At 37.2% G+C, this 21,974-nt stretch overlaps 1 protein-coding gene across 1 annotated transcript; it reads left to right on the top strand.

The window, feature by feature from the left end:
* Positions 1 to 324: 324 nt before the first annotated feature.
* MPP4 (membrane palmitoylated protein 4) lies at positions 325 to 21,786 on the top strand. Its single transcript, XM_040561444.1, has 21 exons — positions 325 to 513; positions 2,360 to 2,481; positions 3,457 to 3,534; positions 4,038 to 4,118; positions 4,679 to 4,810; positions 5,501 to 5,582; positions 6,499 to 6,584; positions 7,054 to 7,125; positions 7,563 to 7,759; positions 8,948 to 9,012; positions 9,809 to 9,826; positions 10,851 to 10,889; positions 12,152 to 12,172; positions 13,428 to 13,442; positions 14,595 to 14,636; positions 15,506 to 15,676; positions 16,702 to 16,782; positions 17,712 to 17,805; positions 18,629 to 18,737; positions 20,391 to 20,525; positions 21,364 to 21,786. The coding sequence occupies exons 1-21, from the start codon at positions 456 to 458 to the stop codon at positions 21,553 to 21,555; spliced, it is 1,890 nt and encodes a 629-aa protein (XP_040417378.1). The 5' UTR covers positions 325 to 455; the 3' UTR covers positions 21,556 to 21,786.
* The last annotated feature ends 188 nt before the right edge of the window (positions 21,787 to 21,974 follow it).

Genomic DNA, 21,974 nt, shown 5'->3' with positions numbered 1-21,974 from the left:
ATTTAATTTTGCTTTGAATATGATTCTTTTCAAAGTTGTGTAAAGCATTTTGTATTGTGTCAAACAAGCTTTAAAATTCTAGGGGAGAAAAAGATAACTTCCCATGGTGTACGTAAAGCTGGGGAACAAAAGATACACAGAACAGTTTAGCTTGCTGCATTAAGTAGTCTAAAATAATGGCAATTCGAAGAAGTAAAATGGTAATTTTGTAGTTGTCTTGGGTTTTGGTTGCTAGTGGGTAACTGAATTTACACTTGGGGCTCATGCCTTCAGTTTGTGCTTGCAACCAGTTGCGCCCTTCAAATAAGAATGATTGTCCCCACTCTTTTTTATTCTACTTCCTTATCAATTTAAAATACCTGATGGTTTTCTGATATGAACATATTCTTTTCCCTAGTTCAGCATCTATCTTTGTGAAACCTACTTGGTGTGAATGCTGCGCTCTAAACAAGTGGATGGAATCTCCTGGAATGAAGAAGATGGAGGTGCCGGCAGTCTGCAGTCAAGATAATGGTACTTACAACTCTTGCATCTCTTTTTCCAGGAGAAGGAAAACTGGCTAAAAGTTTTATTCTGTGTACATGTGACTCTCATGTGAGTCATGTGAGAGATGAACATATCTAGAAATTTTATTACCTAGTAATGGGAATGATTCTTAATCTGTAATGGTGGTAGGCAGTTAATTTATAGTGTCAGAAGAGAATACCTGGCATTTGTTTCTGGCTTATGAAGTCAAGGGTCTCTGCAGCTGTATCAAGAGTTACTAATAACTGCAAGAGGTTTTTTTTGATGAAGGAAACGATTCTCTATATTTCAAAGATTTGTTTCTGTATTGAATGTACCAGTCTATTTGACCACTTTGTATAGGGATAGCATTCTCGGAGATGTTTAGGTGGTGCAAGTCCTCAAGTAGAGGTAACCAGTAATGAGGAAAAAGGTCTTCAAGTATTTCAACTAAAGCTAACATCCTACTAGGCAGTAGGAATTGCCTATAGAAGAGAATCTTTTTAAAGTTAACTGTGTTGTGGGAGATACTTTCCTATGGGGCTTACAGTCAGGGTTCACAGAGTTCATGGATCTTAATCATTATTTATGTAAGTGCTTAGATGTCTGCTTTCCAGAAACAGATAATTGATAATGAGGTACTTTCCCAGGCTTCAAAGTTTGGATATTCAACAGTTCTGCCTAATGATAGAGGTAGAAGTCCTATCTGCAGAAACTTAGCAAGGAAGCACCTGTATAAATGTTTGCATAATTAAATTAAATTTGAAGACAGATCCAACACAAGTGTTGGTAGCATCACAGTCTAGAGTTGATAAAGGAAACAGCTGTCAGTGGCTGTAAAAATTGTTCTCAGGAGAGAAATAAGTAGAGAAGAGCTGGTTTCTGTGTTCAGGTTTGCTGTGGTGACTGGATAATGGCAGCTGATTATGCTATGTGCATCAGAGAGTGCTTGGTCATTGTGAGTCTGCTGGATGAGCTGTAGTTTTAAGAAATATTTTTTATTTTGATTTAATTAAAATCAAGATGCTAGTAGCTTCTATTTCAACATCTTTCCTGTATTATGGTATTGCTTGTTAAAAAATGCTATGTTTAATGTTGCTTTTTTATATTAAAAAAAAAAAGTAAAGCTTCTAGTTACAGTCTTATTGGTGAGATTAAAGTAAATTCCATGCACTCACTAAAATCTGTTCGGTATCTAGACCTGGTTTTGCATAAAATCTCATCTATTTGTCACATCTTACCTTCGGTTCCTTGAGATTTTAGAAGAACGCTGTCTTTTCCCCCACCCCCCCACTGTACTAGAATACTGTTCCTAACAGATCAAATGCTACTTTTGAACAGTAAGAACAGCTCTTCCTATTTCCTGGGAAGTGTTCTGAGTGTCTGGCAGCAGTATATATTTAATGGGATGATGCATTTTATTAGTGATGACCTCCAGAATGTCTGTACTTCTCAAACATGAAGAAAGACGTGGTCCCTGGCTTGAACAGTGGGTCATCTAAAAGAGAAGCCTATAAAATGAACAAGGCAATTTTTTATGCCTGCCTCTTCTCAGTAGGAGGTCTGAGTTTGAACTCAAACTTCTGATACATATGGGATTCCCCATGCGTTTTTTCTCACAGGTCACTTTAAAATTGTTGGTATTGACCAAACCCTAACGAATAACATAATAGAAAAAATCTCTTATACAACAGAGTTGATTGCAAGGAACAAGTAGAGCAGACAGAAAATCAGTATATATTTCTTGAAAGTATAAACTGAGGCAAGTTGCTTTTTGGAGGTCTGGGTCACTGATTGGCTTTGGTTGATCTATTTGTACTGAAATGTGTTGCGCTTTTCTGTTTCTTGGACTCAGGTTTGTCTCATGTTCTGACCCTAGTGCTACAAGAACTGAGTTTGCTCTGTAAAAGAGATGTCAATGGTGTTGGCATGTTATATGACCTGCTCAGATCTCACTGGCTGCAAGCACTTTTAAAGGTAAAATAATATTCAGCTATGAGGGTGAAGGTTTCTTGGGGAGCGGTGTCTAGGGAATAGCTATTTTATTTTGCCATGTCTGAACAATAAAAATTTAATTACACTAACTGCTACTAGTCATAATCTTGGGACTAGCAGCAGCAGTCAAGGTGAACAAAACCCCTTTTGCTTTAAGGATAAAAAAAAATGTTTTCTCTTTTGTAACGTCCTAGACACTAAAGTCCTTACTTGACATGTCTGCACTAAGGCTGTGGGTGTGGAAACAGAGGTTGAGCACAGCACTGTTCAGCTGTCTTTTTGTGCTCTTAAATCTGTGGCATTGTTTCCCATTTCTTGGCATGGATGTTTGTGAAATTGCACCATTTGATTTTGGCCACACTGATCTTGTGTTCAGTTGAACATTGCACGTTGTTACAGAGCAGAATTTTGAGGGGTGCTTCTGTCTGAAACAGCAACATCTCTTTATAAGACAAATTCTATACAATTTTTTTGTTCTAAGAAGGCTTTAAAAAATCTTTACATTTTAACAAAGAAAAAAAATCCAATGGATAATAATGCTTGTATGGCTATTCTAAATAATGCAATTTATTTTAAGTTAAATTTTACTTTGTTAATCAGGCCCCACGACTTGGGAAAGAAAGTAAGCCACAACTCAAAGAATCGATGCTGTCATGCCACTGTCCTGTGTAATCAGATTTTCTCATTGGAAAATTAAAAACTGCAGCATACCTGGCTAGCTGGATGATAATATGGAAAGACCATTAATTATAGAATCAATTCCAGATCCCTTAGACGTTAAAGATTGAGATCAGAAGATAATAAGATCCAATAAAGATTGAGATCTGTGGCTCTAGTTGTGTTGAGAAACTCCTGGAAATGCAATACTATCCTTTGCGTGTTGTGTATGTATCTATGTAGTCAAGAGAACAGATCATGTCATCATTGCATTGTCTTGTCTATCATGGCATGCAACAGATTTACGAATGCCTCCAAAACTACCTTGGAAAAAGGCCCATGCCTGTCACGCTGCAGGCGCGTGCATTGAATCGTGAGGTAAGACTATGTACACAGTGTATTGTTTTACTTAGCTGCAAATAACTGTGTTTAATATTTATTTTGTCTCAGGTGTGAGTACAGTATATAAACTGGAAAGATTCTCTCTTCACATGTTCAACAGTTGGTAACTGTCCCTGTGTTGAGAGGGATAAGAAATAAATACAGCTGTCACTGCTAGACTGCATGAGCCCTGACAAGTATATTTTTGTATTTCTTCTAATTAATAATTAACTACTAAATTTCTGAATTAATGAGAGTTAATGATCAAGTGGAGAAACTGACACTGATGATATCAGTTGAGGCATATAAAAAGCTAATTTAGAGCACGTGGCACTGTGCCTGAACTAAACTATGCCTGCCTTGAGTAATGTGCAACTATGGTAATATGGTCTAATTCTAGAGCATTATATATCTGCTCTTTAGTCATATAATATGCAGATCTTAAAATACTTTATTGTCCTGCATAACCAGTCTCTGTGCTTATTCTCTTATGTTATCAGGTGGTGGAGTTGCTACGTGAAGCCCCTCAGTCTGGAGAGATCAAAGAGCTAAGACGACTACTGCAAACCCCACACTTAAGGGCAAGTGCTGCTTAAGAAAAGAAAGAGTTGTCTCATAGAGGTATCTGGAATGGGAATGAGAACAGATGGACAGCTGCTCATGGAAACTGGCCAAGGACCCAGAAGAGGCTTAGTTTCCTTAGTCGTGAGCTAACCTAGTTGAGAATTGAGATGAGGACTGTATCTGAAGTACCTGCATCTGCAGTGTGCTGCATTTTATTAGGGACTACATTTGAGAGAGATGTTTCTTACAAAGTTAAATTCTGAGCAGTTGATACAGACCTACAAAACCAAAGTTTATGTGGTGTGTAACTTGTGTTCTTACCCTAGAGCTCCAAATAGAAATGTTTCATCTTTTGTAAGTTTTCTAGAGGAAGTAAAGAGAGGAACTGTTCTTAAAACTTTCTTTCACAGTTTAAATTTCCAAGCGGAAAGAAGTTGTCATCAAGGTGTGAAAAGGACTTATGTCTACTTGAGAACTTAGTCTCTGATTTCTGTTTCCTGACCTGTCACAGTTAAAAATCTATTTTATTGTCTGATCTTTGTTGATGGGTTTGTTTGTTTGTTTTTGTTTGTAACAGGCCATGCTATCTGCTCATGATACTGTGGCCCAGAAAGATTTTGAACCAACACTTCCACCACTGCCAGACAACGTACCTGAAAATGAGGAAGCCATGAGGATTGTCTGCTTAGTGAAAAATAACCAGCCTCTGGTAGGGAGTTTTCTGATGTCTGTCAAAATACTTAATCTTACTTGAGTATTGCATAATGCATCATGTGCATATTGTTTTTTTTTTTTTTTTTTTTTTCCTAGGAACATTACAGAGATTAGATTGTATGCATACTTGTCTAGTTCTTAGAGAATCAGAGAATCACAAGAATTGTTGAGGTTGGAAAGTGCATTAGGAGACCATCTAACTATTCCTGATCAATGCAGGCACAACTAGAGCTTGTTGTTCAGAGCCTTGTCCAGTCAGGCTCTGAACATCTGGCAGATGTTTTTATCTTGGGAAATTCAAAATGCGAATAGGACCGAGAGCTATTCCCTTGGCCAAAATAGGAAGGAAGGAAAGGAAGAAAAACTCAGAAAGGTTCATTTGTGCTTATAGGCTGAGAACATTGTATAGTTTGACTAATCTGCTTTAGGAAAAGATAGGTATAATATTTGAGGTAAAGATTTCTCACAGTTGGTCATTGTGGTTATTTTAGCATGATGGGACTTCAGGATGTTGAACGACTTAGTACAGTGCAATAGTACTACTATTGATACGTTCTTGCTAGATCTGTGTGTTGTGTTTAAAAGATGCATCTTTCAATGCCTTTTTGTCATTGCAAAGGAGATCAGGCTTATGATTTGAAAGGAAACTTAAAGATTCTTCAGTGTTTTTTTCTTTATTTGCCAGGGTGCCACCATTAAGCGCCATGAGATAACGGGTGACATAACAGTTGCCCGTGTGATCCATGGTGGGCTAGCAGACAGAAGTGGTATGTATAATTTGAAGCAAGATAATACAAAATTAAACTTGAAATAAGATATTTTGAAATAAATAGCTTTGCTTCTACAATTCATCTTGTGTGATGAGCAAGGAGATACGTACACTGGACAGCACTGTGTAAGCAGTGATATGTTGTAGTGGGTTTGATTCTGCTTTCATTTTCATATGAACATGATATATTTTGAGAGTTGAGGTACAAATACAGCTTTTCGTTATCCAGATGTTGGCAGAAAGAATACATAAATCTGTCATGAGGTTGATTGTTAATAACCAGAACTGTGTTGTAATATGAATACTGGCAGCTCATTCCCTAATGGAGAAATAAAATCACAGACTACAGATACATCCTTCCATAAGATAAAGGGCTCTAAGGAATACGTAGTAATACTTCTTTACGCTAGTCAACTAAACATTTTGGTAGCATTAGTTGCTAAGCAAACTTAATGGAGTTTCCTTGGAAACATTACTACTTAGTCATCCTAGAATTGCATGTGTTCCATGTTCCTTCGGAAATGGAACTAAAATGTAAAACATCGGAAATAAAATTGAATTGCAATCATTATAATGTTTCTGTTGGTGTTGTCTGGCTTCTGTTTTCTTCTCTACACAGAAACGGTAGGCAATAGTTGAGTGTGTTTCTAGCTGGATTAATATTTAAGTTATTATAATTGACATTAATTGTTCAGTAAAAGTAAACAATCTTGTGGAGGCTTTATGAAAGATTTAAAGGGGTCCCAAGGGCTCCCTCTGCACCCAAGTGATAGGGAATTTCTAAAGGTCTGTTTCCAAGTCTCATGGTTTATTAGTGTAATGGGTTTAGGTGGAAGATGTTCAGAAATGATTTTAGGAAATAAAGCTTTATTTAAATGTTTCTGCTGCTGCTTTCATCCTTGTTTTCCCTGTAGGGTTGTTGTATGCTGGAGACAAACTCGTGGAAGTAAATGGAGTTCCTGTTGAAGGACTTGAGCCTGAGCAAGTTATTAATATTCTGGTATTGAATCTATTGAATTATTTTCTACTTGAGGAGTAACCGTATGCTGTTCTTCTTCCCTACCTGTCTGCACCCTCCACCTCCCTTGCCCAGTCTGAAATTTATAACAGAAAATTCAGATTGTTTCTTTGCTGTGGATGAAGTTCACAGCTGCTCATGAAATTAGAATGTCTTGTGCAAATTCAGGCTTAAAGAAACTACACATGTATGGAAAAAAAAACCACACCACACACTGATTTCACAGAATTAAAATTTTTCAGAAGGATTTTGAAGTTTCCTTCTTGATTCTACTTAAAAAAAATATATAAAAAAAAGTGGTGTCATATTAACAGTCTGCCTAATTCCAGCTGTAATATAGCCATTATATATAGTAACCACAAAGCCATGCAGTGTTAAGTTTGTGCTGACGAAAATTGGTTATGTTGAATACCAGTAATACTATATTTTATTCCTTTCTTTTATCGTTTAGGCCTTGTCTCAGGGGACAATTATGTTCAAGTTGATTCCAGTTTCTGATCGTCCTGTCAGCAACCAAACAACAGTAAGATGCACTTTTTTCCAGGTTGTTAATGTAAGCAGTCGCAACAATAGTATCTGCATAGGGGTGTGATGCCTTGGTATATAAAGACATGGCATTCCTTACAAGTTTACCACAGTCCTTAAAGTGTTACTTGCCTTAGTGGCTGCCTCTCATCTGATGTCAATATGCTGTTGCTGAAGCAGTTAATATAGTAAGCTGAAATATAGTTGTGTTAGAGGTAAAGACAGTTTTGGAGTCATCTAGAGAATAAAGGTGAATTTTTGTGATTTACAATGCTTCTTTCTTTGCCCCCCTTTACCCAGTGAATAGATAGGAAGCTTGATCTTTTTTTTTGAACATGACTTCATCATTAATTGACTTAAGTAGCAGCCACACCTGGCTTTGTGATTATAAAGCTCATGTTGTACCATGTTGTGGTTTTTTTGTTTGTTTGCCAGCTATATGTGCGAGCAATGGCAGATTACTGTCCAGTGCAAGATCCTGCCATACCGTGTGCTGATGCAGGTTTGCCTTTTAAGAAGGGTGAAATACTTCAGATTGTGGACCAGAATGATGCTCTCTGGTGGCAGGCCAGGAAAGTTTCAGATCTCAGTGCCTGTGCTGGACTTATACCCTCAAATCATCTTCTTAAAAGGTAAAGAAGCCTTAATTTGTCTGCTTTCCAGTCCAAAAATAATCCAGTTATTCAGCTTTTGCTACTATTTGCTACTATTCAACTTTTACCAGTCATAGCAGTAGGATTCGGTGGTAGGGCAAGCATCCTTCTTTTTACTGGTCTTCTTGCTCCTTCCTTAAGAGTACCTGTGTGAGAACATGCTTTTGAAAATACCTGTTTCATCTGAAATCCAAGTCTAAGAAGTCCACAGCAGTTGTATAGTCTTTTTGCTAGTTGTAAAGCCGTCTAGTGGAGCGTAGCATCTGAAAGTTGAACTGAAATTAAGGGCCCTGACTGTTTAGGACCATCATTAATGATTTGAAAGAAAAAAAAAAAAAAGCTGTGGGGAGTAGTGTGGGATATTAAAATGTATGGTATAGGAGCATAGTTTTATCTTGAAAATTAAAATGTAAATGAAAGAATTGAGGCACGAGTAACTTCTTCAGCATTGGTCAAAACTCATATGACCAGATGAAAAGGAGGTTGGGGAGGGGTGAGGGAATGCTTGAGGAGAAACAAGGATTCCTTGCCTGTTTTCTGCATAAATATCCTACTGTTTGTTTCTGAAAGCATCCACTGTAAACAGAAGTTAAACTGCTGTAGCACACTTGTTCGATCCTCTTACCATGTCCCATCTATGTTACCCTCAGGAAAATACAGGGCCACGCAAGGTCTTCTGATCACAGAATCACAGAATAGTTAAGGTTGGGAGGGACCTCTGGAGGTCATATTGTCCAATCCCCTTGCTCAAGCAGGGCCATATGATAAGCTTTGATTTATGCTACATATAAATGTGGCTGAAATTTTTATAATGGAAGTTGAAATCACACCGAACTGTGATTGAGGCTGGAAGCAGAAGGCTCTCTTCTAATTTCTACAAGTCTGTAGAACAGTATGGCTAATGTGCCTGTCCTTACATGTTAATTGAAAATACTTCGGGGCTGCTGATTTGGAAATTGCCTTTAGGTGGTTATGGTAGCGTGTCTGCTATTTTTGAGCACTCTGCAATGGACTAAAACATTGTTAATATTTCCGTTCTTGGTGTCTTCTACCAGCTCTGTACTGATTGATATTATACATAGTCAGTGAATCTGATTGGAGCATAATGCCCTTGTGGACAGATTATTTCTTTTTTTTTCAAACTGTGCTAAATTTATTTCTTCGCAGGAAGCAGCGAGAATTCTGGTGGTCTCAACCTTTCCAGCCCCACCTCTGTCTCAAATCATCAATGTGTGAGTAAAAAGTTATTGGAATGGTAGAGTAGGAAGAAGTCTTGTTTCTACTTCCCTGAATACTGCAATATAAGCAGTATAATACAAATTATATATTATATACCAATACAAATTTGGTTTAATTAAAAGACATTGTTTCTGGAGACACTTCACAAGGGTGTTTAGAGTATTCCCTTGAAAATACCTACTAAATGATAGATTACATGGCAGACTGGTGCTGGTGGTCATCTCCAGTGTACTTGGGACGTGTCTGAGAGAAGCGAAGAATTAACTTCCTTCTGAAATATGTAAGAGCTAGGAGCTCTCTGTGTCCATAGAATTGGGTGCGAGGAAGTCTGAAGTGACAAAGGTACTAGCCTAGTGACTTTCCAGAGACACATAAAACAGTTCTGCACTGCAAGATGCTTTGCAGTATGTTTAGAAAATTTCTTCGACATAACAGTATTGAGAGAAAGATAGAACTTTTTTTTCCTCAGTGTAAGATAAGCTATACTGCCTGTGGGTTTACTTGTGGTGACAATCCAGAAACATTATCCTCTGCCAATTATCATTTAACTTTCTGTAAATTGGTACTTACTCCCCAACAAAGAATGTTCATCCTGTTTTTTCTCACCACTTTTTCCACTATTTCTTTATACCTGCATAAAATTATCATTTTTCCTGTTGTGATAACTCTCAGATTAAGTGTTTTTCGTTGTGTAGGATTCTTATCACACGTGATTACTTTGTTAGAGCTCTCTTTCACAATAATTTTATTGCATTTTAACTGCTTCAATGGATGTGATACACTGGGCAGTAAGCACTGTGGAAGAAGGTAGGAGATGGTTCCTGGGCTACACTGCATGTCTGTACCTAGAATCAACGTAGCTTTTTTTCTTAGCTTTTTAAAAAGTTGCCAGAAATAAGGCAGTTTGAGTTTCTTTTGCATGTATTTGCTTAGGTCCTGTTTTGTGTGCAAGTCTTTTGTTTGCTTGAAATAGTAGAAGCCTACATTTTCTAATAGTGGAAAATTAAGCTGTGCATTATCTGGTAGGTAACTGAGATTTTGGATGGGGTGCTTTAAGGAAAGAACTACTGCTTTCCCCACTCTCTCCCATCTTCAGCAGCTCACCTGAGCAACTCCAAGAGTATTTCTTTAAAGGATACCTTTGGGCAAATGCTTAGGTTTATTGAGTTTATTGAGACTGGAGGAATATGGTTGACAGATGCCCTGAAACTGGAAAATAGCTGCTGTTGGGCCTGTCTGCAGGGGCATACAAGAAAAGAACACCCAAACAGTACAGTATTGTGAGCCCATGAGATTGCCCAAACCTTGACGTTAGATTTCAGGGACATGAATTGATGTAGTCTGGGCATGGAGAGGGAGCTGAATTGATATTTTCTTTCTTTTTCCATTTGAAAATAACTAAAGATCAACCAAATAAAACCATTTTATTGAGCAAAACATACTAGAAAGGTGTACACGCAGGCTATGAGAGAATAGAGTGAGTGGAAATTGTTCTGTCATTATAATATTTAATATATAGATTTATATAGGATGAATAGAGCAACAGCCATGTTAAAACTCTTACTACTTCAAAAACAATTAAAATCAGACATTTCACCTCTTGGTCATAAACGCTTCAAAGCACTAGTTTAAGAGCAGTCTTTTGCGCACTAAAGATGGTGATGTTGGAGTTGCAGTGCTTGAAGTCCACGAAGATGCCTAAAACTGATCTGAGCTTCATATCTTTTCTTTCTGATGTCTGAGTTCAGTCTTGTAAGATCTGTAAGGATTTTATTTCCTCCACGTTTTTTTTCTGATTCACATAACTTTTTCTTCTTGTGTTGATCTGCAGAGGATGACATGCAGATTGATGAGAAGTGTGTGGAAACAGGTAACTGAATTCACTTGAGATGATTCTGTTTGCTTCAAAGTAGTAGCTAATCAAAGTGTAGTTTTGTTTCCCAGGTAAAGAGAATCATTCTCCAAGTGAACTTAGTTGTAGAATTTTTATTTTTTATTTTTTTTACTTTGGAAACATGATAGTGTATTAAAATGGGCTTTCTGCACTGCTGGTGTACAGTGAATGACTGCTTACAGTGAGGTATTGTGCTGAAATGAGGGACCACCCAAAAAACATATCTAAGATCCAGCTTGTTTGATTCAGGTTTGAACTGTGTAATGTTAACATAATTTTTGTCTATTCTAGATTTCGTGCTAGAGATTATTTAATCTTTGAGTACCCACACAATTGATTGTCCAGAATCTGATCTGAGGTGAATACAGTTTTAGGAACTGAGCAAGAATAGTTATTTATGTAAATAGTACTTACTTCAAGAAGAGGAGGAAGGAGATATGCCACTTTAGGAAGCATTTCAGAAAGTTGGGATGTGATCCTGTAAGTACCTGCTGCAGAACTTCTTGTAGTTTTCTGAAGCAATTGGTACGGTCTATACTTGGATTGGATTAGGAGGCTTGAAAAACTGCCAGCATATGACTTTTATCATGTTAATGCAACTTTGAAAATCTGAGATATCGCCCCCAAGTAATACGTTTATAAGGGCATGTGGGTACCTAAATCCATTGAGATCCACTGCCATCAGCTGCCTCGTGCCTTCCAGTGTCAGATTTTGCATACATGGTGGGAGTGCCTTGAACATGGTGGCCTCAGTCCCCTCACATCCTTAACTGGAGGGTAAGGATGCGGTCACAGTCACATCCTTAACTGTAGGCTCAGATATGAGCCTGAGTCCCCTTTGGTGTTGTGCAGGGGATATGAAAGTGTCTGTCTCACATGGAAGTAGATACTGTGGATTTGCAGTCACACACACACGCACAAAATGGACTCTGTATGAAGAGTCTTCTGATTCCTACACCCATCTGCTTACTGCATGTTATGCTATTGGAGAATAAATGTTTTCAGTTTCTGAACAGATTTCCAGAAGGCAGACTGTGGAGAGAGACCAGACTGTTAATTCAGGAATGGCAAGCTGCACTTTAGCAACCTCAGTGTAGAAGGAAATGGGGAAAACTGTGTTTGAGACAGACTGATAGGAGCCTGAAAAATTATTTTCTGATTATGAAGTTCTATAGGAGGAAAATATTTATTTTTTAAAATTTATTTTTAATATCTTTGCTATCTGGATTTCTAAAAAGATGAAGAAACTTTTGAGTCTGGTAAGTTCCTCTGGCCTAACCGAATTCCTTGCTATTGTTTTGCTGTGAGAAGTGTGTCCACAGAAAAGCAAGTGGATTAAAAACAAAACCAACAAAAACCAAACAAGCAGAGGACAAAAACAAGAATACTGTTGTAGTTTTAAAAGCCATTCTGGCTTGAAAGGCCATTCTGTAAAATCCTGTTGGCTTTAGTCTTTTCTTCCTCTCAGATTACCTTAGCAGTAAAGTTTTTATTCTGTTATCCCACAGAGGCAATGCAATTGAGTGTTTCTTATGCATCAGTAACAGATATGTGTATCAAATCTTAATCAGTTATACCTGAGCAAGCTGCGACAGCAGGGGCTGCATTGATGTCAGAAAAGATAATGGGATTTACTGAGTGTGACAGAAGGTCTGACTCCACAGTGCCTGTAGGAGCTGTTGATGTAGTAGAGAAGAAAGCTGTTCTGAATTGTTGATTGCATGCATGTTTGGCATGCAAGAAACAAAATGGTTTTATGAAATGAATGCTTTATGCATAAGACATACAGTCCATCAGTGGTGTTTTTTAACCAAGCTGGTTCTTGTAGGGAGAAGCTATATATTTACTGCATATTCAGAGTTCTGCGAAACTTAAATCTTCTGAAATAAATAAGTTTTCCACTAAAATAAATCTACTACTGCTAAACTTCTTGCTTGAGTTATTTGGCGATCTTGTGGGCAAAATGTTTCCGCCTTACCTTTCCTGCTGCTAATCCATTTGACTTGCCAGTAGGATCTTCTCCTGTCACAGATGGTTGATTTTCTTCCACCCCTCAAGCAGTGCCCAAAGCTTTTAACACAGAACCAGCAGATCTACAAGACGTTTTTTTGTTTTGTTTTCAGACTAGGACATTAGTGGTAATTGCATTTGGGGATTACACTTGCAAATCCTATTCAGTACTCACTGCTGAGTCAGCTCTCTGCTGTGTCTAGACAGAGGAATAAAATCACAAATATTTTCTATCCTTCATTTTACTTTAACAAGTAGCTGGACACCTTTGAGATATTTTGCAAGTACCATTACTGAAGTAGGCACTGTAGCTGAATGTCGTCTTCTGGGAACTGAATATTCATGCTTCATGCTTCGTTGGGTGCTTTTTGGATTTAAAGCCTGCAATAACCTTTTCCCAAATTTCCTAAAAGTTTTGGGTCATGCTGGTAGGTTACTTTATCTTAATTTTGAGAAAACAGTCTTTACTAATTGTTCTATGTCTGTCTTTGTTTGAACGCTCAGAGGAGCTTAAAGAAGGTAACACTTTACTTTTCTTTCCTCCCTATTTCTTGTAAGCAGTAGGCTTTTAGAATTTATCAGAGTTTATTGCATTACCAGGAACTACACTCCACTTACGATATCTGATAGCTGATTTGCCTGTTCACTGTAGGACTCCGTGCTGCACTCTATACCATAGAACAGAGGGTAGATAAAGCAGAAGTCCATAAAAAGATGTGAATAGTAGCTCAAAATAAATGAAGATTAAAAAAAAAAAAAAGGCCTATGCTTACGTCTTCTGTATCTCATTCTTGATTTAGCAAGGCCTAAATAAAGGCAATACAAAGCTTGGATAACTATATGCACAATTAGGGAAAATTGGGAGTCCTTTTTGAAGAGAAATGTAAATACCATCACCATTTTTTTTAGTTGCCTTCAAATCACATTGATAAAATTGCTTTTAGAGTATTGTGCTAGAGCATCGATTTACTGGGAAATTGATATTTTTGAGCTTCGTAGAAGAAATTTCACTTTAAAATGCATGTCAAGATTCAGAAGGCTTACCAGAGTGGTTACATTATTACAAGAAACATTGTGAGAATGGGGGCAAAAGAAATTGGAGGAAATAAATTTTCTGTGACATTGAGGTGTACAGATAAAGATGTTTAAAAAAATAAATTGTCTTTGTTCTACCTGAATGATCTGAGCAGATGTGTATTGCATTTTCCAAATATGCTATTGGGCAGAGAAATTGACTTGTGTATTTATTTTTTATTTCTTGTTTTAAGCTATTGAATTGTTGGTTATTTTAACGTTATAACTAAAGAATTCTTCTAAGCTAGGTTTAATCAGCAAAGTTTAAATTATGCAGAGTTCTCGCTGTACTTGAAGTATTTAGAAACATTGTCTGGTATCTAGGTATCTTAGAAATTGAACAAATAAAACGTCAAGTTCCAGATCTAACTTAAAAACAACATGACTTTCTAAGCTAACATTTTCTCTTATAGAAATATTGGTCACATTTGAATATTTCATATTATGGAGCATTGTGCTTTTAAAATTAGATTAATCATAGCACTGGCTTATGTTTACTGCAAGACTTCTCATGTGGGATCAGAAATAATTGCTAGCCATTTAGCTCTTAAACTTTCACTCTCCTTTTACCTTCATGAGATTTTTTTCTTGTTCTAGAAGAGGAAGAATTTGGTGAATTTGGTCAACGCGTCTTTATTGGTATGCAGTGACTAAAGATAAGTAAGGTGTTTGGGGCTTGATTTAGATTAAATGTTTGTGTGAAGTTTCAATTAAATTTCTTCAAGTTTCTTCGCTTCACCTAAAGACTTACTGAATTGAATTCTACTTGCTCTGTTTTCCAGACCTCAGGAAGTCATTTGCCTTATACTAATACTTGTTCTCTCCATTTGAGCCTCTCCACGTTAGATTTCTACAGAGACCTGGCCATCACCATTTTATTTGACTGGCCGCTAGACTTCGCTGATTTCAAGATTCTCTATATTAGAGCATAATGTTCTGTTGTCTGTCATACATCAAGAATAATTGAGTGCTTTCATTAGAAAAGTAGACCTAAAAGTGAGGTTTTCAGAATTGGATGGTAAGGTGAAGCAACAAACTTGTCCTTGTTACTAAACCATATTGATCACTGTAAAATACTGAGATTCATTCCGTAGGCTGGAGCAAATATTCCAGATTTGTTTTAGCAGAGTGTAACAGCTACACCTTCAAAAAAAAAAAAACCACCAACCACCACCACCAAAAAAAATGCACAATTGGTCTGTTCCTAGTGATGCTTTATATGGCTATAAACTTCTCATTGGGCTTGTTTTGGGCATCTTTTTGGGGTCTTCAATTCTGGGCTAATTTTCAGGTAGCTTTCAATGAGACTTGACTTCATTTCTAGCTGTCTTCTAATGCTCAGAGGTTTGATCAAGTTGATATACTAAGTACAGCAGTCAAATGAATGTTTAAAAAACACCTCAAAAATGCATCATATGTTTAGCTTAGAAGAAGACACTCTAGGCTACAGAACTAGCTGCTTGCATTTCAGTTGCGGTTTTTGGTGCTAATGCCTTTGTTTCTTACAGCTGGATTCCGCAGAAGTATGCGCCTGTGTCGAAGGAAATCCCGGAACAACCAGCAGTCATGCTATGCTCGGTGCCCCCGCAGCTGTTACAGCACTCTTGCAGCTCCATATGAGGAGGTGGTTAGGTACCAGCGGCATCTAGCAGACCGGAACAGACTAATTGTACTAGTGGGTAAGCTGTAATTACTTTCTGATGCAAATTTCACAGCCTGTAATGGAGGGGAGGAAACAGTCTTGGTCTGAATCCATTGAGATTTCCTGCTGCTGATTGCAACAGGTAGTGGCTAGTGTGTAGGTAGCTCTGAAAGCAACATTTCAAGTATGATTGTAACTTGACCTCACTGTTGATTTTAAAGTCTAATATATGCATCATGTTTCCTTGAAACAGGGAATGTTTTTTTTTTCCTTTTTTAAAAAAGAAGTCTTTAGCAGTAGTCATGCAGTCATGAATTCTTGTTAAAAATGCATTTTATTAGAGAAGCGGTTTAGTTTTATATTCAGTTGGGACTGATACAAAAAAAAGTGATGAGAAAACGTGTAATTCACTAGGAAAATGTGGAGGCATTTCCACAAACAGAATTTAAAATACTTGAATATGGCAGTACAAAGAAGAATACTAGAAAAGTCTTGACTGGAAAAAATCTCAGTCATGGGTGGAAGGGAAAGCTTAGAAAACAAAGCCTTTAATAATGTTTGCTATAGTAAATATTGTATTAAACAGACTACAGTCTCTTAAGTAGTCTTTAATCATAGTGACTGAGAAAGGAATCTGTGTTTCTGCATTGTTCTGTGTTCTAACGAAGCAGATTTAGTAAAGGCAAATTGCTTGTCCTTTCTAAGTCTAGAAGTTTTGGTAATGTTTTACTTTAAAATGGTACTGCTGAGTTGCCTCATGGGAGTGACTATTGCTGGGAACTGATTTGTGCCATGATCCATCAAGATGGTTCAGTCACTTCTGGTACATTTTTCAGGATCTTTAAGTCCACAGGATTAAACTGTGGAGTGATTACTTGTGAAGGAATCCAGCAACGGAAGTAGCTATCTGATTTCTATGCTGGTGGTAGGGCATTGTCTACTAAAACCATGAGTTTATTGTATTTACCAATTCACTTGTGTGGGTAAAGTGTTGGAAAATGGGAGTTGTGCATGCCAAAGTTGCCTCTGTCAGTAATATTAGTTGTTTTTTCAACTATTCAGGTCCTGCAGGAGTGGGTGTGAATGAGCTACGGCGAAGGCTTATCTCAAGTAACCCACGAGAGTTTCAAAGTGCTGTACCTCGTATGTAGCATTCTTCCTCTTCCCCCCATCCCCTTCCAAAAGTGGTGATTAGGAAATGTCAGGTACTATCTCTTGTTGTTGAGTATTCATACGCTCTTTGCTGCATGATTGGTTTTTACTGCAAGCCAGAGTTGCTTGGTTTTATAAGGGTTTAAGTAGTTTAAAATACTACCTTTCTCTTCATTTTGGCAAATCAGTCAAAGATACTTTCAAGTTTCAGCTCCTGAAACCATTAGAACTTTACATAGCAGTAAATCTGTGTGGTTTTGTTTAATCATGACATGAGCTTTTTCTAGATTAAGAAATAAGAATATTTCTTAGGCTATGAACTATGTAAGTTCATAGTATTCAAGTGATCGGATATGAGAATGAAGGCATCTGAAGTTGATGCTTAATAGGCTTTGCAGGTTTCCTTATTAGCATTCTGGTCTTGAATGAGACTTAGACACAGCTTAATTTCTGATATAATCATAGAAACGGTCTCTACTTGCGGTTATTTTGTTCTCCATTTGGAAAACCAATCATGCAATATATGAATCTGAATCTCGTGGAAAATTTAGGAATTCTATTATGCTTAGGATCTAAAAAATGAGTAAACTGTAAATGTGGGAAGGCTGGCAGAATGTTTCAGAATGAACTTGAGTTAGCTTTACTTCAAGAGGAAAAGCAATTGTGTGTACCAGTTCAAAAGCAGTTCTTGATTGGTTTGAGTCGCTGATATTCAGATTAAAACACTCTCCTTCCATTCAAGCACTTACTATTGGGCAACCAGTAGCAGACAATGTTTTTACTCTAGACTAAAAAATGAAAACAACTAATTTTATTACTTATGTAAATATTGTTATGTCTTCAAGAAGGCTGTCACATTTTCACTTATAATATTACAAGAACTTACTTGCAATTGATTTCCATCCCATCTCTACTTTCAGACACCACTCGTGTTCAGAAGAGTTATGAAATGAATGGTCGTGAATATCACTATGTATCAAAAGAAACTTTTGAAAACATGGTGTACAGCCACAGGTAACTAAGATAAATTACACTCTTGTTATTTAAACTATAATATGCTCCAAGGAAAGATGGTTTTGTAGTTAGGGCTTGGGTCTGCGCTCCTCTCTGTATGCTTGCTGTATGTTTGGTGTAAATTTTGGTCAAATTACTTGAGCCCATTGTCTCAAACTCTTCAAGCAGTTGCAAATAAACTCCTCTATAATCAATTTTGGAATCCTTCTAAAAGTGTGATCTCCACTGCTGAGCTCATGTGATGTCATTTGTAAGTTAGGAGTCTAGCCCTTCTTAGAACTGGAGTGCTTTCTAAAACGAAAGAGTTCAGGCCTGTTCCTTACATACATCTCCACTGCAGAACCTTTGCAGTCATGACATCTTCATATAAGCACCTGAACTGTAAGGGCCAAACTTTCAGAACTGTCTGCTCCTTTGTATGCTTCAACGGTCTCTATACTAAGACAGACCAACTTAGCACCAGAAGCTACAGTTCTTTAGCTGTGCAAAGTGCTTTGAGATCTTCCCATTTATGAAGTTATTAGTACTGTACCATTGTAAAGCCTTTTATACTAGAATCACAACCTCTGAACACATCATTTGTAATAGCAAAATAAGTAGAGAAATGCATGCTTTGAGATGTTCAGATTAGCTGTAATAGTCCTGATTTTGTGCCCAGTGTAGCAAGCAAGAGCAAGGGTGGAGGTTGTTCAGCAATGTTCCTTACATTTTATCATTATTCACTCTTGATCAGCGGATTAGATCTGAATGTTTTAACCTTAAATAGAACCTTTTTCAGACTCAAGCACTCTTTCATTTTCCTTCTTCCTCGCCGCTGTTGCAGGATGCTGGAATATGGGGAATACAAAGGGTACCTGTATGGTACCAGTGTTGATGCAGTGCGAACAGTCCTTGATGAAGGGAAGATCTGTGTAATAGATTTAGAACCACAGGTGAGTTGTAAAGGGGCAGGGAATCTACAACTGGTATCTCCTGGAAGGAAAAAATAATTTTATATACACTCTTGAGCTACTGGAACACTCTTAGATGGTTTGTCTTGTATTTCATGTTAGCTTATGGTGCTCGTTAATAGTAGATCATTCTTTGCATGGGTCTTAATGGTGGGGAAAAAATACTACAGCGACAGGTACATACAGATCTGCTTACTTCTCTTGTTTATTTGTTTCCAAGTCAACAGCTGCATTATCATTTGGAGTGATGCAGAAAAGTTTTCATACTTGCTTACAGCAAGGATTATTCATTCATGTGGAAGCTCTTGCATGGTATTTCTTGTTTCTCCAAGGTCTGTTAGTTAAGAGCTCTGTGCTTCCATTAGCAATCTCCAAACACCCTTTAGCAAAAGCAACAACTTAAGCGAAAATAGGGAATTATATCATGCATTTCTTTCTCTTTAGAAGTAACTTAACAGCTGTGAGTAAGCTGCTGGTCCATGTAACCAAATAGCTGTACAAGAACTTCAAGGGAATGCTTGCTCCGTAGACTACAATTCGTCTAAGGACCACAGTTTGCAGATGTTAACTGTTTGAGAAGGGGCATAAGACTTGTAGGATTTTGCTGGACGCAGCTTTAAACATATCTGTTATTTTTATGTTTAGTACTTAGGAGCTGTTTAGGCTGCTGGGTTTGAGCATCACTTATAACTGAATGTAAAGAGAACCACAACTCACTCACTTCTAGAGACTTCCCTCTACTTACACAGAGCTAGTCAGAGCCTTAGGTTAGCAGTAGTTTGTGTTATTCTAAATAAAAGTTAAGTTACATCACTTCTGGGGGTATTATTCAAAATCCACATGGCTACAGGGGCAGATGAGGCCTCACTTCAGTCTTCATTTTAACTCTTAAACTGTCCATAGGTTTCTTCTGCTGCAGTTCCCGTAAACAAGGGGGAGGAGAAGGGAGAGAAGTCATCTTGTTGCTTGAACGTATGTGCCACTATCAGTTTTTAGGGTATGACTTTGGGCAAGATTTAGTAAGGATATGAAGCAATGGCACATAACTATTCTTTAGTAACTACCAGGAGGTAGGAGAATTACTGTGTACTTGCCTACTTGTATTTTAAATCTGACAGGTTGGCCAAGTTTACGTGCTGCAATTTTTCTTTTTTTCTTTTTTCTTTATTTCAGTTCCTTCCACTGCTTGCAGTGGAGTAGTTTAAAAATGCTTGCTAGCATCAGGGAATGTTACACAGCACAGAGATTACCAAAAGCAGGATATTTTCTTCTTCTATGGAGTAAAGGTGTACTTTCTTACAGGTAGCTACCCGGTATTTTAAAGGGGAAAAAAAAAGTCAGATTCCTCTTTAATGTTGTTGATTTGTTAGTGACAATGTCCAGACACTCATAGGCATTGAAAGCATCTCCTAATAAGGTTACCAAGCAGAATTAAATGACCAGTATTCTACAGTTGCTTAATAATGTCTGCTCCAGGGATTATTAGTGAGGTCATTTTAAAGTAGGTGTTCATGGAAAAGCTTACTGCTAGGTCTGGAGATAATAGTGCATTGTAAACAATTGGCTTTTTTGGGGAATAAAGCTGGGATGAATACACTTGAAATACTTTAACTTATTTTTATTCTTAATTTGCAGGGCATCCAAATAGCCCGGACTCATGAATTGAAGCCATATATTATATTCATCAAGCCATCCAGCATAAGCTGCATGAGGCAAACTCGTAAAAATGCCAGGATCATTACAGATTATTATGTGAACATGAAATTCAAGGTGAGATTTGGAAATGGAAGAGACACAATTTATTACACTTCAGAACATAATGCATTCTACTATGTTGTTAGGTAACATCTTTTTTTTAAAAAAAAAGGTGTCTTGAGGATCATATCTAAGTTCTTTTTGTCATTTTATTTGCCTTTTTCTCTAAATTCTCTTTGAAGTAGAGGGGTTGTAATTCATATGTAGGGTATTGAGGCATTTGCATCAAACGCCTTTAAACAAGGAGACTATTTGGTGTATTTTCTGTTTTAACTAACTGACTTTTAACAAGACTTGACTCAACACATTTACTGTTTGCATTGAATTGTGTAGATGGAATGTACTTCATTTCAGTGATGTAATCAGATATTTTTTCCATGTTTTAAATATTTAATATATTGGTGTGTTATATATAGTAATGCTGTGTAGTGTATTACAGTATTGATATCAATTCCACAGTGAGTTCTTTAGATAAAACACAAATCTTGTAGGAAATATATAGCTTGTATTTACAGTGCATCTAGTGCATTTGTCACCACTGTTTCCATGAAAATAATCCAGTTTAGGATCTTAAAATATTGGAGAAAGTGTATAACTGCATATGGAAATAAATCATAATTGCAATGATGAAGAAACATGAAAGTTGGGAAAATAAAAATATAAGAACATGGTGCTTTTGGGAGCAAATGGAACATGCTGAAACACAAGATAATTCATTGGGAAAGATACGGCAATTGACTGTTTCAGAGGCTTGGAGCCTCTTGTTTATGTGGCCCAAGGTGTTCTGCAGATGCCTTGCAAATATGTTTATCTACACGATACTAGAGCTTTATGCATTTATTGTATGTCACAGGAAGAAGATTTACAGGAGATGGAGGATTCTGCTAAGAAAATGGAAGATCAGTTTGGTCAGTTTTTTGATCAAGTGATTGTGAATGACAATTTACAAGAAGCATCTGCGCAGCTGCTATCTGCAGTCCATCGTGCACAGGATGAGCCCCAGTGGGTCCCTGCAATGTGGATATGCTCAGATACTCAGCCATAATTCTGAGTGGCAGGCAGCTTCAAAAAGATTATAGCTTATGTTTTACTTCACGAATAATCCTAATGTCAGGATTGTCAGAATTTGTATGCAAGGGATTTGGAAGAGGATTAGGAAAGAAGCTGCTACAGGAGATATAATCATACTGTGTTATAGTTGCATCCATTTTTGTACAAAAAAGGAAATGTTGCAAGCTCTCAATTACAAGAATAAAGGAAAATATATTTTGGTGCATGTATTCATATAATTTACTCATTCAAAACTATAGAAAAATCAAAAAATCATTTCCCTGATTCCTTTTTATTAGGGTCACCCTGGTGTTGTCATACTTGTACATGCTGGAAATCTTATTTATTTGGTCCAGAATATATTTTTTGAGCAAAGAGTATTATTTATAAAGGTATGTTTGCTATTTGTCATAT

The sequence above is a fragment of the Cygnus olor genome, chromosome 6 (assembly GCF_009769625.2).
Source record: "Cygnus olor isolate bCygOlo1 chromosome 6, bCygOlo1.pri.v2, whole genome shotgun sequence".
Classification (NCBI taxonomy): Eukaryota; Metazoa; Chordata; class Aves; order Anseriformes; family Anatidae; genus Cygnus; species Cygnus olor.
Note: the sequence above shows the minus strand (reverse complement) of the source record. Positions and strands in the feature narration are given on the sequence as shown.